Source organism: Tachypleus tridentatus, chromosome 10 (assembly GCF_004210375.1).
Source record: "Tachypleus tridentatus isolate NWPU-2018 chromosome 10, ASM421037v1, whole genome shotgun sequence".
Lineage (NCBI taxonomy): Eukaryota > Metazoa > Arthropoda > Merostomata > Xiphosura > Limulidae > Tachypleus > Tachypleus tridentatus.
The window spans coordinates 126,966,820-126,982,158 of record NC_134834.1 but is presented as its reverse complement, the minus strand read 5'-3'; the positions used below and the strand labels follow the sequence as shown (position 1 = coordinate 126,982,158).

At 28.5% G+C, this 15,339-nt stretch overlaps 1 protein-coding gene across 1 annotated transcript in view; it reads left to right on the top strand.

The window, feature by feature from the left end:
* LOC143228489 (tudor domain-containing protein 3-like) overlaps positions 1-9,519 on the top strand; it is a 44,372-nt gene extending 34,853 nt beyond the window's left edge. The window contains exons 3-6 of the mRNA XM_076459739.1: positions 153-258; positions 1,441-1,577; positions 7,175-7,352; positions 9,389-9,519. Of these exons, the coding sequence (XP_076315854.1) occupies positions 153-258; positions 1,441-1,577; positions 7,175-7,352; positions 9,389-9,519 (552 nt within the window). The remainder of the gene's footprint in view (positions 1-152; positions 259-1,440; positions 1,578-7,174; positions 7,353-9,388) is intronic.
* Positions 9,520-15,339: the final 5,820 nt, after the last annotated feature.

Below are 15,339 nucleotides of genomic sequence, written 5' to 3'. Positions count from 1 at the left end.
AAATTGTTATCATATAGTCCTGAACTAGTACTTTAATAAACTGTTATCATGTGGTTCTGAACTGGTACTTTAATAAATTGTTATCGTGTAGTCTTGAACTGGTACTTTAATCTTTTAAAGTATTTTGATGTGGGCATTTTAATTTCTTACAGCATTTTAGTCAATTACACAGAAGTGGAGGAGGAAGTGAAGGGGGTCCACCTCCTTGGGTAAATTTTGGACAACGGGTAGATACCTCACTGTACCGAAATGTAAAAGGTCAGAATTTTCTTATTTATGGACATTGTGCACCAAATAATTATCTTTGTTGACTTCATGAAATTATTCTGAAATTCATGTTTATAATATGTTTTTGTTATTTAACATGTATATATTGGAAAATGAAGTAAACTATGAAATTCCTTGTTTCACATGGTCTAACACATCTTGAGTTAAACTGTGAAGTAAGTTCAAGTTATTCACATGGTCTAACACATCTTGAGTTAAACTGTGAAGTAAGTTCAAGTTATTCACATGGTCTAACACATCTTGAGTTAAACTGTGAAGTAAGTTCAAGTTATTCACATGGTCTAACACATCTTGTTAAACTGTGTAAGTTAAGTTATTCAAGTCTAACACATCTTGTTAAACTTGAAGTAAGTTCAAGTTATTGGTCTAACACATCTTGAGTTAAACTGTGAGGTAAGTTCAAGTTATTCACATGGTCTAACACATCTTGAGTTAAACTGTGAAGTAAGTTCAAGTTATTAGCAGATTGTTTGCCAGTTATTGTGATAATTAGACATGTATTATCAGATGAAATGATAAACTGTATGCCATTAGAGAATGTTTGTCATTTTATTATAATATCTGTTCACTTATCTTCAGGTATTGTGAACGTAAATATTGTGTTACAATATATGTTTTGATTGTTTTTCACAGTATTCTGTCTCAATTAAAAGTATTATATGGGCAGAAATGAAAATGATTTTGCTTAACATTTAGTTCTTCACAACTAAGTAAATACAGGGGTTTGGTTTAGTTCTTTACAACTAAGTAAATACAAGGGTTTGGTTGTGTGAACTTTTTTTGTTATATAAGTTCAGGTTTGAAAGCAAGTTGCTAAGAAAAATGCTTTTGTTAAAAACATTATCCACTTTCATGTGTTAATTATCGGAGATTGAACAGAATGTAGTTACAGTAACTCGTGCTGTTTTATGAATAGGCAACATGTTCATTGTCGGGTGGATGAGTTGGCTGTCAGATTATTGTGTAATAAACAGATGTCAGGTGCATTATCAGATTATTATGTGATGAACATAGAATAAACAGGATAATAATAGTTTTAATTCATTTAAATATTGATATAAGAAACATTACGGTGATAGAAATGAGTGAAATCATCATTGGAAGCTACATTTAGGAATGATTTGCTCTAAATCTTCCTGTTATGTTTCTTAGGAGGTTTCCGATCTCTGAGTCTAGCTCATAAGGAGCCAAAGGAAGACGAAGCTTTTGAACAACAGAGACAAGCTAACATCGCTGAAGTGGCGAGAATAAAGAATGAAAAGAAAAAGATATTTGGTGGTGGGAAACAGGTAAACAGTCTGTGTATTGTTATTCACATGTATTGGAAACAGTTGATTGGTAGATTGTTTTGATGGCCATTGTAAGGATTTGGGGACACTAATATCTGGTAATTATCAATTATGTTTTTATAGAAAAAGTTTGTGTCAAGTAGGTTAAAACTGTCTATCATTTTTTAGTTTACTCAATGCATTATAGAACGTTTATTAGTGGAGAAGATTTATGAATCATTAAAATTAGCAGAATGTTAGATATTAAACATTTTCAGCGAGGGAGCCAAACTGAAGTAATCCTGTTATAGTCACCATCTTGGATTTCAAAATGTCCAAAAGTAGTTACCACTACTTCTAAACCTTGCATTTTCAAGGCACATTTAAGGTTGATTTAAGTGGATATATCCACAGAATATTTGATTTAAGTGGATATATCCACAGAATATTTGTAAATATATTTACCAGGACACGTAATGTATCAGTTGCTTTGTATTTCAGAATGCTTCCAAGTTTAGTTGATTTTGGTCATAGCTGATTTATATATAAATAGAAACATAAGTTCAGTCTTGCATTTTGAGGGACAAAGAGTCCTTAAGCACTGTCACTACATTGAGTTTAAAACTGTTACATTCAATATGCCCTCTATACATATCTGGTTGACCATAACAATTGACAACAACTGATGTTTTTTATAAACTAAAATGCACTATCAAAGTTAAGCCACAGTACCAATTATTATTATTAGATGCTTATTCCATGATACAGAACACTTTCAGTACCTACTATAGATTATCTGAATAATTGTTGCAATTTATCATTATGACACTTGCATACAGAGTCACTCCCAGTGACAATTACAGACTGCCATAAACATCAAGCTAGTTTTGCTGTGCATTTACAGTTCTGGTGGCACCTTACAGCCACATTCCAGTAGCAACTAACAACCTTTCTTACAGCCACTCTTCGTAGCTTCTGACAGGATATTCTGGTAGCTAAGACCATATTGGCTGCCCATCACCTTTGGTGTTACCTTCCCATTACAACTCACTGGAAGATGTTTCCTCAGAGCATGGATGAATGATTGACCCCATATGTGATTGGTCTAACAGACAGCTCTCTGTATCAGAGAAATTTCCTTAAATCCTAATTCCATTACTGGTAAACATATACTTCCTACACAGGTCAACATTCTCCTCACCACTTGTGTGGTCAGATAGTAGCTACAAGTTTTCACTAAGCTCAACAGCTAAACAAGGGTCTTATGTGAGTATCCCTGTGAAAGTGTATAAACAGAGAGAAAGGAATGAGACATTTCACAGAAGAAACATACTGGAGGACACATCGCCCCCAAGAATATGTTTCTTATACTCTTTCAAGCTGTCAGCAACTTTCCCAGTAGGTATCTTTTGTGTTCTCTGGAGTTTGGATTTCCTGTATGGGAGTTTCTTCTGAGCCAACTCCTTCTTCTAATCTGGCTTTATAGAAGACAGAAAACCTAAATAACTGAAACATAAGGTTCACAACTAGCCCCTCTCATTCTCTGTGTACCCAGCAGAGTGCTCTAGTTCAGGGGTCCCCAAACTTTTTAAACATGCGAAGCTTTGCATCAGAAAGAAAAAAACATTCCAGAGCCTTAAAGAAAGAAAAGAAACAATTGGTTACAAGATAAAGTTTACTTCAATCTTTTAGAATATAAATTAATAAACATCAATATTTAAATACAAAATATGTATTTCTACTTACTCGTTCAAAAATTTCTGCTTGCAAAAAATATATCAGTAAAAGTACAGTGTACTTATTTATTTATTAGTGGCTCAGATGGGCTTGCTTTTGTTCACAAAGTAGTTCAATATTTGGAGTTATGGTTGTTACCTGTAAGTGTAAATCATCTTCAATATTTAGCCTGTTTCTAAATTTGGTCTTTGTAGCTGTATACAGCAAAAATGTTTGCTCACAAAGATATGTTGTTGGAAAATGCTTCAAAATTTCAGAGCTCTATTATTTATTTCTGGGTATTCTATGGCCATTTGAATCCAAAATTGTGTAATTTATTCTTGCTGAAATTTTGTTTTTACGGTGTAATCAGTTGAAATTTCTGTAAGCTGTACTTTTTCTTTCAATGGGAAATTGTAGATATTTGCAGAGTCAACAAAGGGATTTTGAATCCACAGTAATTTTTCTAAATGAGGAGGGAAGTACTCCCCAATAGTTGTACACAAATCAGATGTGTGCTGCAAGACTGAAACTTTTGCATCTTCACTTAAGGAAATTTCATTCATAAGTAAAAAAATAGCAGATTTTTGAAGCAGTTAAGTTCTTCCATTCACCCCAAAGATTTAGCTTGTGTTGTTGTACTTTTTTTATCCAGCATTTGCCCCTTAATTTGTATGCAACTTCAGAATGGCATTCAGATAAAAAGAAACCTATCTCCCCACACAGTTCATAAGACCGAGCAAGCACTTTTCCCCGAGAAAACCATCGGACTCAGTGTGAAGCAGCAAATGTTTATGCAAACTTCCCATATTCTAATAGAGTAAACACAAGATCCTTGCACTGAATGGTCCTGATTTTATAAAATTAACTACTTTATGGCATATCCCAATACCTCTTTTAAGTCTTCTTGTATTTGTTTTATTATAAGTGCATGACAATGAGGACAGCAGTGAATACTCTCAATGTCCAGATTTTTCTCTCTTATGTGTGCCACTGCGCCTGAAAACTTTCCAATCATAGCTGTAGCTCCGTCAGTGCAAATACTCGAGCAAACCTTTGCCTACTCAAACAACAGGCAAAGAAATATTTAAATTGATCAACTTATTTATGGAAGATCACGAGATTCGATGGCAGGTTTTTTCGAGTATTTGCACAAGCAACATCACATAACCTGCAACATCACATAACCTGCAACATGACATAACCTGCAACATCTGTTCACATAACCTGCAACATCACATAACCTGAACATCACATAACCTGCAACATGACATAACCTGCAACATCACATAACCTGCAACATCTGTTGATTTATTATCTGAAGCAAAAAGTTTGACTCACTTTTACTTACCTTATTAACTCTGTTAAGCAATTTGCTGGCAAGTCCTTGATTCTTCGAGAAATCAAGTTGTCAGAAAGGGACATAGAGTTAATATTTTTAAAAAAACTTCTCATCAGTCGTGCATTCTACCAAATCCTTTCCACATGGTTTTATTAAATCTTCTGCAATTGTACGAGCTTCACCTGCTTTTCCAATACGGTAACTAACACGATATAAAGCAATAAGAGCTCCTTTGTTGTCCTGATGGACAAATGAACAAAATGTAGCTTTCCTTGCATTTACTTGCAAACACTTAATTTTGAAATACTTGGAAGTTTAGTTTTTTTAATTGTTGTTGATTGGTTTATAGACACAAAATAGCTTCTTAATGAAAACTCATTCAAGCACTTGAGTTTTATCATCATATAATGACATGTTGACCTGAGATCAGTGTTGGCATAACAAAGTCAGAAATAAAGATTTGTGGAGAAAGGCTAGGCTGGTAAAATAATATATTCTTCTGAAGAAAAAGGGTGACCTATTATTTTTACAATTTTTTTGTTTTTTAACAGAAAGGTTTAAGTTAAATAAAATATTAAGCCTAAATGTTAATCCGAAATGAAACATGATGTCATAGAGCTCATTGGTGCCAAGTTTGTTTAATTAAACTACAATAAATCTAACCTAAACCTAGCAATTACCAATTATAATTGTCATAAATGTAATTATACTTCATATAAATATACTTTGAAATTGTAACAATTGATACTGTATCTAATTGCATTACAGTGTTTCAGATTTGGACAAGTTTCAGCTATGACGGTGTTTCATTTTGTTTGAGATTTAGCCACTAATCCAGATCTGGCTTGTATAAGACATTTGGCATCACTCCCCAGGGTTAACTGATGTTTCATACGAAGATTACTAAGTTATCTTGCATCTCCAATGATGCGTCGCGATCTTGAGATGGTGCCTATTCCCTTGGCTGTAGTTTCACTAGATAGGTACAGTGGAAATCTTGTTCATGTGCATCACTAATTAGATGACAAGGCATTTGGCTACCTTATGAGAGTCATAGCTGTTCCAGCCATTACCTGTGCTTGGTTGAATTTCTTCACTTTGATGTTCAGAGCACTGTGTAGAAATCACATAGTTTCATATTGAAAAACCATGGTCTTGTTTATCAACTGTTTTAACTGCTGTGTTTTAGAACCACCAGCACTGTCATTAATGTGTTTCAAGTGAGCTTTATCAAATTTCCAGAACATAATCAGACATTTTAATCAACTGAAAGAAAACAAATTTCATTAGATTGAATAAAGATTATACTTTGTAAATGTGGATATGGTCAATATTTGTTACAAATGATGGATATTTTGAATAACTAACAGCCAGCTTGAAATACAAGATGACTAATCCATTAAGTGTCCTAATCAGTCTCCCTTGGCCCTGAGTGTGTGGGTCTGGCTATTGAAATTCACCACTTGGTGACTTTTGTACCTATCAAAACTGGCCTTTTTGTGACTTTTATTGTCAATGAAATCAACCTCTTTTGTGGTCATTGAGACGAACCTTCTCGGTGACTTGTAAGGCTAATGAAATTAATTTCTGCTACTGCTTATGACTGAAGATATTAAATAAATTGGTTGTTTATTTGAGCAATTTTAAAGTTTAAGATTGTTTATATAATGGTTGTTTCAGTCTGACACCATCTCTAAAATGTTTAGTGTGTGTGTATGATCACTGTAGATAACATACTAAATTGTATCATCATTGTAGAATGTAGAGTCTATTGTATATAAAATATTCATTATTAATATGACATTGTTCCCTTTGTTTACATGGGAAATTAATAGGTATGTGTATGATGAACATGTGCTCAGTAGACAACAGTGCTTTTGTGTTGGAACTAATATTGTTGGTGAATTAGAAAGAAAGAGACACAGAGAAATGAAAGGTGCTAATATTGCTTATGTGTAGAAGGAAGTAAAGATGTTACTACATTAAAGAAAGATGAAAAAGAGTACTGTGTTTAAATTAGAAAAAGTGAAATTCATTAGTAGTGTTACTACATTAGGGAAAGAGGTAAAATACACAATTGTTACTACATCAGATAAAAAGATGAAATACATTAATATTGTTATTACCTTAGAGAAAGAGGTGAAATACATTAATATTGTTACTACATCAGATAAAAAGATGAAATACATTAATATTGTTACTACATCAGATAAAAAGATGAAATACATTAATATTGTTATTACCTTAGAGAAAAAGGTGAAATACATTAATATTGTTATTACCTTAGAGAAAGAGGTGAAATACATTAATATTGTTACTACATCAGATAAAAAGATGAAATACATTAATATTGTTACTACATCAGATAAAAAGATGAAATACATTAATATTGTTACTACATTAGCTCAGTATTGTATTTACTGTAATAAACATCTTATTAGGACACAAGTATGATCTTATTCAGAGGTACTTTAACTTTATTCAATAAATTGTGTGTAATGTATTTTTTACTGACTTGAATAGTGGTACCAGGTTGTCTGTATTATATATTGTCGTGCAGATACTCGATGGTGATATTGCTCAGGTAATGGGCAAGGGCTTTTCAGTTGACCAAGCTACCTCAGCTTTGAAGAATCATGGTGGAGACTTGGGTGCTGCTTTGTCTTCTCTATATGTCACCAACAAGGTTTCTGGTGGACAGAATAATGAAACCAGAAACACAGTATTGTCGAGGGCAGGTTAGTTTTAATATCAGCTGTGTATGTACTAAATCATCTTCTGAACGTGAAATGTTTTAAACATATTATATAGTTATAAAGTAATGTTAAGATGTTTTTGTTAACCAGTAATTATTAGTTGTACAGGCCAAGATAATTATTTAGTGATTAAAAAATAGGTCCAAGTATTGACTGATTGAAGTTAAGAGAGTACTTGAAATAGAGGGTACAATAAATGTTTCCTTCTGAAAACGTGAGACACATGTCAGAGTCACAAGTATTTAAAGTGCTTTTCTCTAGCCACCAAATTATATTTCACATGTTGGCAGATTGCTTATTTAGAAAATAGTGTGTCATATTAAGCTATTATTGTGTTTGGTGCTACAAACACTACATTGTGGTCTGTTCTCATGATTTATTTATATTTTGGTTCTTGTGTTTGGTGCTAGAAAAACTACATTGTGGTCTGTTCTTATGATTTATTTATATTTTGGTTCTTGTGTTTGTTGATACAAATACTACATTGTGGTCTGTTCTCATGATTTATTTATATTTTGGTTCTTGTGTTTGTTAGATACAAAACACTACATTGTCAGTCTGTTCTCATGATTTATTTATATATTTGGTTCTTGTGTTTGTTGATACAAACACTACATTGTATTTTGTTCTAATGATTTATTTATATTTTGGTTCTTGTGTTTGTTGATACAAACACTACATTGTGGTCTGTTCTCATGATTTATTTATATTTTGATTCTTGTGTTTGTCGATACAAACACTACATTGTGGTCTGTTCTCATGATTTATTTATATTTTGGTTCTTGTGTTTGTTGATACAAACACTACATTGTATTTTGTTTTCATGATTTATTTATATTTTGGTTCTTGTGTTTGTTGATACAAATACTACATTGTGGTCTGTTCTCATGATTTATTTATATTTTGGTTCTTGTGTTTGTTGATACAAACACTACATTGTGGTCTGTTCTCATGATTTATTTATATTTTGGTTCTTGTGTTTGTTGATACAAACACTACATTGTATTTTGTTCTCATGATTTATTTATATTTTGGTTCTTGTGTTTGTTGATACAAACACTACATTATGGTCTGTTCTCATGATTTATTTATATTTTGGTTCTTGTGTTTGCCGATACAAACACTACATTGTGGTCTGTTCTCATGATTTATTTATATTTTGGTTCTTGTGTTTGTCGATACAAACACTACATTGTGGTCTGTTCTCATGATTTATTTATATTTTGGTTCTTGTGTTTGTTGACACAAACACTACATTGTGGTCTGTTCTCATGATTTATTTATATTTTGGTTCTTGTGTTTGTTGACACAAACACTACATTGTGGTCTGTTCTCATGATTTATTTATATTTTGGTTCTTGTGTTTGTTGATACAAACACTACATTGTGGTCTGTTCTCATGATTTATTTATATTTTGGTTCTTGTGTTTGTTGATACAAACACTACATTATGGTCTGTTCTCATGATATATTTATATTTTGGTTCTTCATATAGCAATATTGCACTTTTATTACATATAATGCAAAAACTTAAATTTCTCTGATTTGTCTGTTTGTTTGTTTTCACCATTTGTTCATGTAGCAACATCATCCAGAACCTGTCTTAAAATCAAATATTTAAAAGAAAATGTAGTTGGTTTTAATATTTTCTATTGATAATTTAGTATGATTAATTTTGGTAATATTTCAAAATGGGAAGTTTTTTTGTTCTCACTAGACCTACAAACATGAACTTAGCTTAAGAGGATCTCATCAACTTTTCAGAATCAGTCATTATCACACTACCAGTAAAACCTCTTCAATACTAAAAGTCAATAAATGTGTTTGAGCTACCACTCAGAAACATTTCAAGAGTTTAGTTTCATTGTAATTGATATACATTGTTATCATTTGATCAGTTGAATAGAGGCTTTAGCAGCATGTACTGTAGTTACTCAAAAAACATGTTTTGTTAATTTTGTTTAACTTTCAGTTAGAAAGCTTGTAATCAAGATGTATTTGTATAAATACTTTTACAGATCAGAACAGAAGAAGAGAGAAGAAAAATGAGGAAACAGATGTTATACAGAGCAGACCATCTGGGCCGACAACTCTTTTTGAATTCCTCCAAAACCAAATACCTTTGTCTGATGGTATGAAATTTAATTAGTGTTAGTATTTCATGACAAGTCTGCTGACTGTGATTTCAGTACTCGTATTTTAACACTTATGCATAGATGACCCTGTTTTGGGTGGAAAATTCTGTGTTCAAGTTTGTTTTTGCTAAAACTCATATGTTCTTGCTTTTATATCAGAATAAAGCATGGTCTGAAAGTTAGTTGTCCACACATTAATTTACATTTTTTTTTAGAATAATGTTGGGTTTGCCCTAGCACTAGTATTCTTTGAGCATCATTGAGAGAGCTACTTTTATTTTCCGTCAGTCTGTGTGCCTTGCTCGTGTATTGTTCATAGATATGTGTTTGTTAAACTGAAAGTTATAAAATTGCTGTTGTGGGTCAACAGAACTTACGTAAAAACAGACTAAGTAAAGAATAAAGAATACTAAATAATGTGGTTATTAGTCAATGGAACCAAAGTAAAAACCACTTTAAAAAAATCCAATTCTGGAACACTCTAGAAAAGTGGCATTTTATTATAACGTCAGAGATAGTAATTTCTTTTTAATTGTTCATATCATTTTATTACAACGTCAGAGATAGTAATTTGTTTTTAATTGTTCATATTTTATTATAACGTCAGAGATAGTAATTTGTTTTTAAGTGTTCATATCATTTTATTACAACGTCAGAGATAGTAATTTGTTTTTAATTGCTCATATTTTATTACAACGTCAGAGATAGTAATTTGTTTTTAATTGTTCATATTTTATTACAACGTCAGAGATAGTAATTTGTTTTTAATTGTTCATATCATTTTATTGCAACGTCAGGATAGTAATTTGTTTTTAATTGTTCATATTTTATTTTAACGTCAGATATAGTAATTTGTTTTTAATTGTTCATATTTTATTATAACATCAGAGATAGTAATTTGTTTTTAATTGTTCATATTTTATTCCAACGTCAGAGATAGTAATTTGTTTTTAATTGTTCATATTTTATTATAACATCAGAGATAGTAATTTGTTTTTAATTGTTCATATTTTATTACAACGTCAGAGATAGTAATTTGTTTTTAATTGTTCATATTTTATTACAACGTCAGAGAGAGTAATTTGTTTTTAATTGTTCATATCATTTTATTATAACGTCAGGATAGTAATGTTTTTAATTGTTCATATTTTATTGCAACGTCAGAGATAGTAATTTGTTTTTAATTGTTCATATTTTATTATAACGTCAGAGGTAGTAATTTGTTTTTAATTGTACATATTTTATTACAACGTCAGAGGTAGTAATTTGTTTTTAATTGTTCATATCATTTTATTACAACGTCAGGATAGTAATTTGTTTTTAATTGTTCATATTTTATTTTAACGTCAGAGATAGTAATTTGTTTTAATTGTTCATATTTTATTACAACGTCAGAGATAGTAATTTGTTTTTGATTGTTCATATTTTATTATAACGTCAGAGATAGTAATTTGTTTTTAATTGTTCATATTTTGTTATAACGTCAGAGATAGTAATTTGTTTTTAAGTGTTCATATCATTTTATTACAACGTCAGAGATAGTAATTTGTTTTTAATTGCTCATATTTTATTACAACGTCAGAGATAGTAATTTGTTTTTAATTGTTCATATTTTATTACAACGTCAGAGATAGTAATTTGTTTTTAATTGTTCATATCATTTTATTGCAACGTCAGGATAGTAATTTGTTTTTAATTGTTCATATTTTATTTTAACGTCAGATATAGTAATTTGTTTTTAATTGTTCATATTTTATTATAACATCAGAGATAGTAATTTGTTTTTAATTGTTCATATTTTATTCCAACGTCAGAGATAGTAATTTGTTTTTAATTGTTCATATTTTATTATAACATCAGAGATAGTAATTTGTTTTTAATTGTTCATATTTTATTACAACGTCAGAGATAGTAATTTGTTTTTAATTGTTCATATTTTATTACAACGTCAGAGAGAGTAATTTGTTTTTAATTGTTCATATCATTTTATTATAACGTCAGGATAGTAATGTTTTTAATTGTTCATATTTTATTGCAACGTCAGAGATAGTAATTTGTTTTTAATTGTTCATATTTTATTACAACGTCAGAGGTAGTAATTTGTTTTTAATTGTACATATTTTATTACAACGTCAGAGGTAGTAATTTGTTTTTAATTGTTCATATCATTTTATTACAACGTCAGGATAGTAATTTGTTTTTAATTGTTCATATTTTATTTTAACGTCAGAGATAGTAATTTGTTTTTAATTGTTCATATTTTATTACAACGTCAGAGATAGTAATTTGTTTTTGATTGTTCATATTTTATTATAACGTCAGAGATAGTAATTTGTTTTTAATTGTTCATATTTTATTATAACGTCAGAGATAGTAATTTATTTTTAATTGTTCATATTTTATTATAACGTCAGAGATAGTAATTTGTTTTAATTGTTCTTATTTTATTACAACGTCAGAGATAGTAATTTGTTTTAATTGTTTATATTTTATTACAACATCAGAGATAGTAATTTGTTTTAATTGTTCATATTTTATTACAACGTCAGAGATAGTAATTTGTTTTTAATTGTTCATATTTTATTACAACGTCAGAGGTAGTAATTTGTTTTTAATTGTTCATATTTTATTACAACGTCAGAGATAGTAATTTGTTTTTAATTGTTCATATTTTATTACGTCACAGATAGTAATTTGTTTTTAATTGTTCGTATTTTATTATAACGTCAGAGATAGTAATTTGTTTTAATTGTTCGTATTTTATTACAACGTCAGAGATAGTAATTTGTTTTAATTGTTCATATTTTATTACAACTTCAGAGATAGTAATTTGTTTTTAATTGTTTATATTTTATTACGTCAGAGATAGTAATTTGTTTTTAATTGTTCGTATTTTATTATAACGTCAGAGATAGTAATTTGTTTTTAATTGTTAATATTTTATTACAACATCAGAGATTGTAATTTGTTTTTAATTGTTCATATTTTATTACAACGTCAGAGATAGTAATTGGTTTTTAATTGTACATATTTTATTACAACGTCAGAGGTAGTAATTTGTTTTTAATTGTTCATATCATTTTATTACAACGTCAGGATAGTAATTTGTTTTTAATTTTTCATATTTTATTACAACGTCAGAGATAGTAATTTGTTTTTAATTGTTCATATTTTATTATAACGTCAGAGATAGTAATTTGTTTTTAATTGTTCATATTTTATTATAACGTCAGAGATAGTAATTTGTTTTTAATTGTTCATATTTTATTACAACGTCAGAGATAGTAATTTGTTTTTAATTGTTCTTATTTTATTACAAAGTCAGAGATAGTAATTTGTTTTTAATTGTTTATATTTTTAATTACAACATCAGAGATAGTAATTTGTTTTTAATTGTTCATATTTTATTACAATGTCAGAGATAGTAATTTGTTTTTAATTGTTCATATTTTATTACAACGTCAGAGGTAGTAATTTGTTTTTAATTGTTCATATTTTATTACGTCACAGATAGTAATTTGTTTTTAATTGTTCGTATTTTATTATAACGTCAGAGATAGTAATTTGTGTTTAATTGTTCGTATTTTATTACAACGTCAGAGATAGTAATTTGTTTTAATTGTTCATATTTTATTACAACTTCAGAGATAGTAATTTGTTTTTAATTGTTTATATTTTATTACGTCAGAGATAGTAATTTGTTTTTAATTGTTCGTATTTTATTATAACGTCAGAGATAGTAATTTGTTTTTAATTGTTAATATTTTATTACAACATCAGAGATTGTAATTTGTTTTTAATTGTTCATATTTTCTTACAACGTCAGAGATAGTAATTGGTTTTTAATTGTACATATTTTATTACAAGAGATAGTAATTTGTTTTAATTGTTCATATCATTTTATTACAACGTCAGGATAGTAATTTGTTTTTAATTTTTCATATTTTATTTTAACGTCAGAGATAGTAATTTGTTTTTAATTGTTCATATCATTTTATTATAACGTCAGAGATAGTAATTTGTTTTTAATTGTTCATATTTTATTACAACATCAGAGATAGTAATTTGTTTTAATTGTTCATATTTTATTATAACGTCAGAGATAGTAATTTGTTTTAATTGTTCATATTTTATTACAACGTCAGAGATAGTAATTTGTTTTAATTGTTTATATTTTTAATTACAACATCAGAGATAGTAATTTGTTTTTAATTGTTCATATTTTATTACAACGTCAGAGATAGTAATTTGTTTTTAATTGTTCATATTTTATTACAACGTCAGAGGTAGTAATTTGTTTTTAATTGTTCATATTTTATTACAACGTCAGAGATAGTAATTTGTTTTTAATTGTTCATATTTTATTACGTCACAGATAGTAATTTGTTTTTAATTGTTCGTATTTTATTATAACGTCAGAGATAGTAATTTGTGTTTAATTGTTCGTATTTTATTACAACGTCAGAGATAGTAATTTGTTTTAATTGTTCATATTTTATTACAACTTCAGAGATAGTAATTTGTTTTTAATTGTTTATATTTTATTACGTCAGAGATAGTAATTTGTTTTAATTGTTCAGTATTTTATTACAACATCAGAGATAGTAATTTGTTTTAATTGTTAATATTTTATTACAACATCAGAGATTGTAATTTGTTTTTAATTGTTCATATTTTCTTACAACGTCAGAGATAGTAATTGGTTTTTAATTGTACATATTTTATTACAACGTCAGAGGTAGTAATTTGTTTTTAATTGTTCATATCATTTTATTACAACGTCAGGATAGTAATTTGTTTTTAATTTTTCATATTTTATTTTAACGTCAGAGATAGTAATTTGTTTTTAATTGTTCATATTTTATTACAACGTCAGAGATAGTAATTTGTTTTAATTGTTCATATATTTTATTATAACGTCAGAGATTGTAATTTGTTTTTAATTGTTCATATTTTATTACAACGTCAGAGATAGTAATTTGTTTTTAATTGTTCATATTTTATTATAACGTCAGAGATAGTAATTTGTTTTTAATTGTTTATATTGTATTACAACGGCAGAGATAGTAATTTGTTTTAATTGTTCATATTTTATTACAATGTCAGAGATAGTAATTTGTTTTTAATTGTTCATATTTTATTACAACATCAGAGGTAGTAATTTGTTTTTAATTGTTCATATTTTATTATAACGTCAGAGATAGTAATTTGTTTTTAATTGTTCATATTTTATTACAACGTCAGAGATAGTAATTTGTTTTAATTGTTCATATTTTATTACAACGTCAGAGATAGTAATTTGTTTTTAATTGTTCATATTTGATTACAACATCAGAGGTAGTAATTTGTTTTTAATTGTTCATATTTTATTATAACGTCAGAGATAGTAATTTGTTTTAATTGTTCATATTTTATTACAACGTCAGAGATAGTAATTTGTTTTTAATTGCTCATATTTTATTACAACATCAGAGATAGTAATTTGTTTTTAATTGTTCATATTTTATTACAACGTCAGAGGTAGTAATTTGTTTTTAATTGTTCATATCATTTTATTACAATGTCAGGATAGTAATTTGTTTTTTAATTTTTCATATTTTATTATAACGTCAGAGATAGTAATTTGTTTTTAAGTGTTCATATCATTTTATTACAACGTCAGAGATAGTAATTTGTTTTTAATTGCTCATATTTTATTACAACATCAGAGATAGTAATTTGTTTTTAATTGTTCATATTTTATTACAACGTCAGAGGTAGTAATTTGTTTTTAATTGTTCATATCATTTTATTACAATGTCAGGATAGTAATTTGTTTTTAATTTTTCATATTT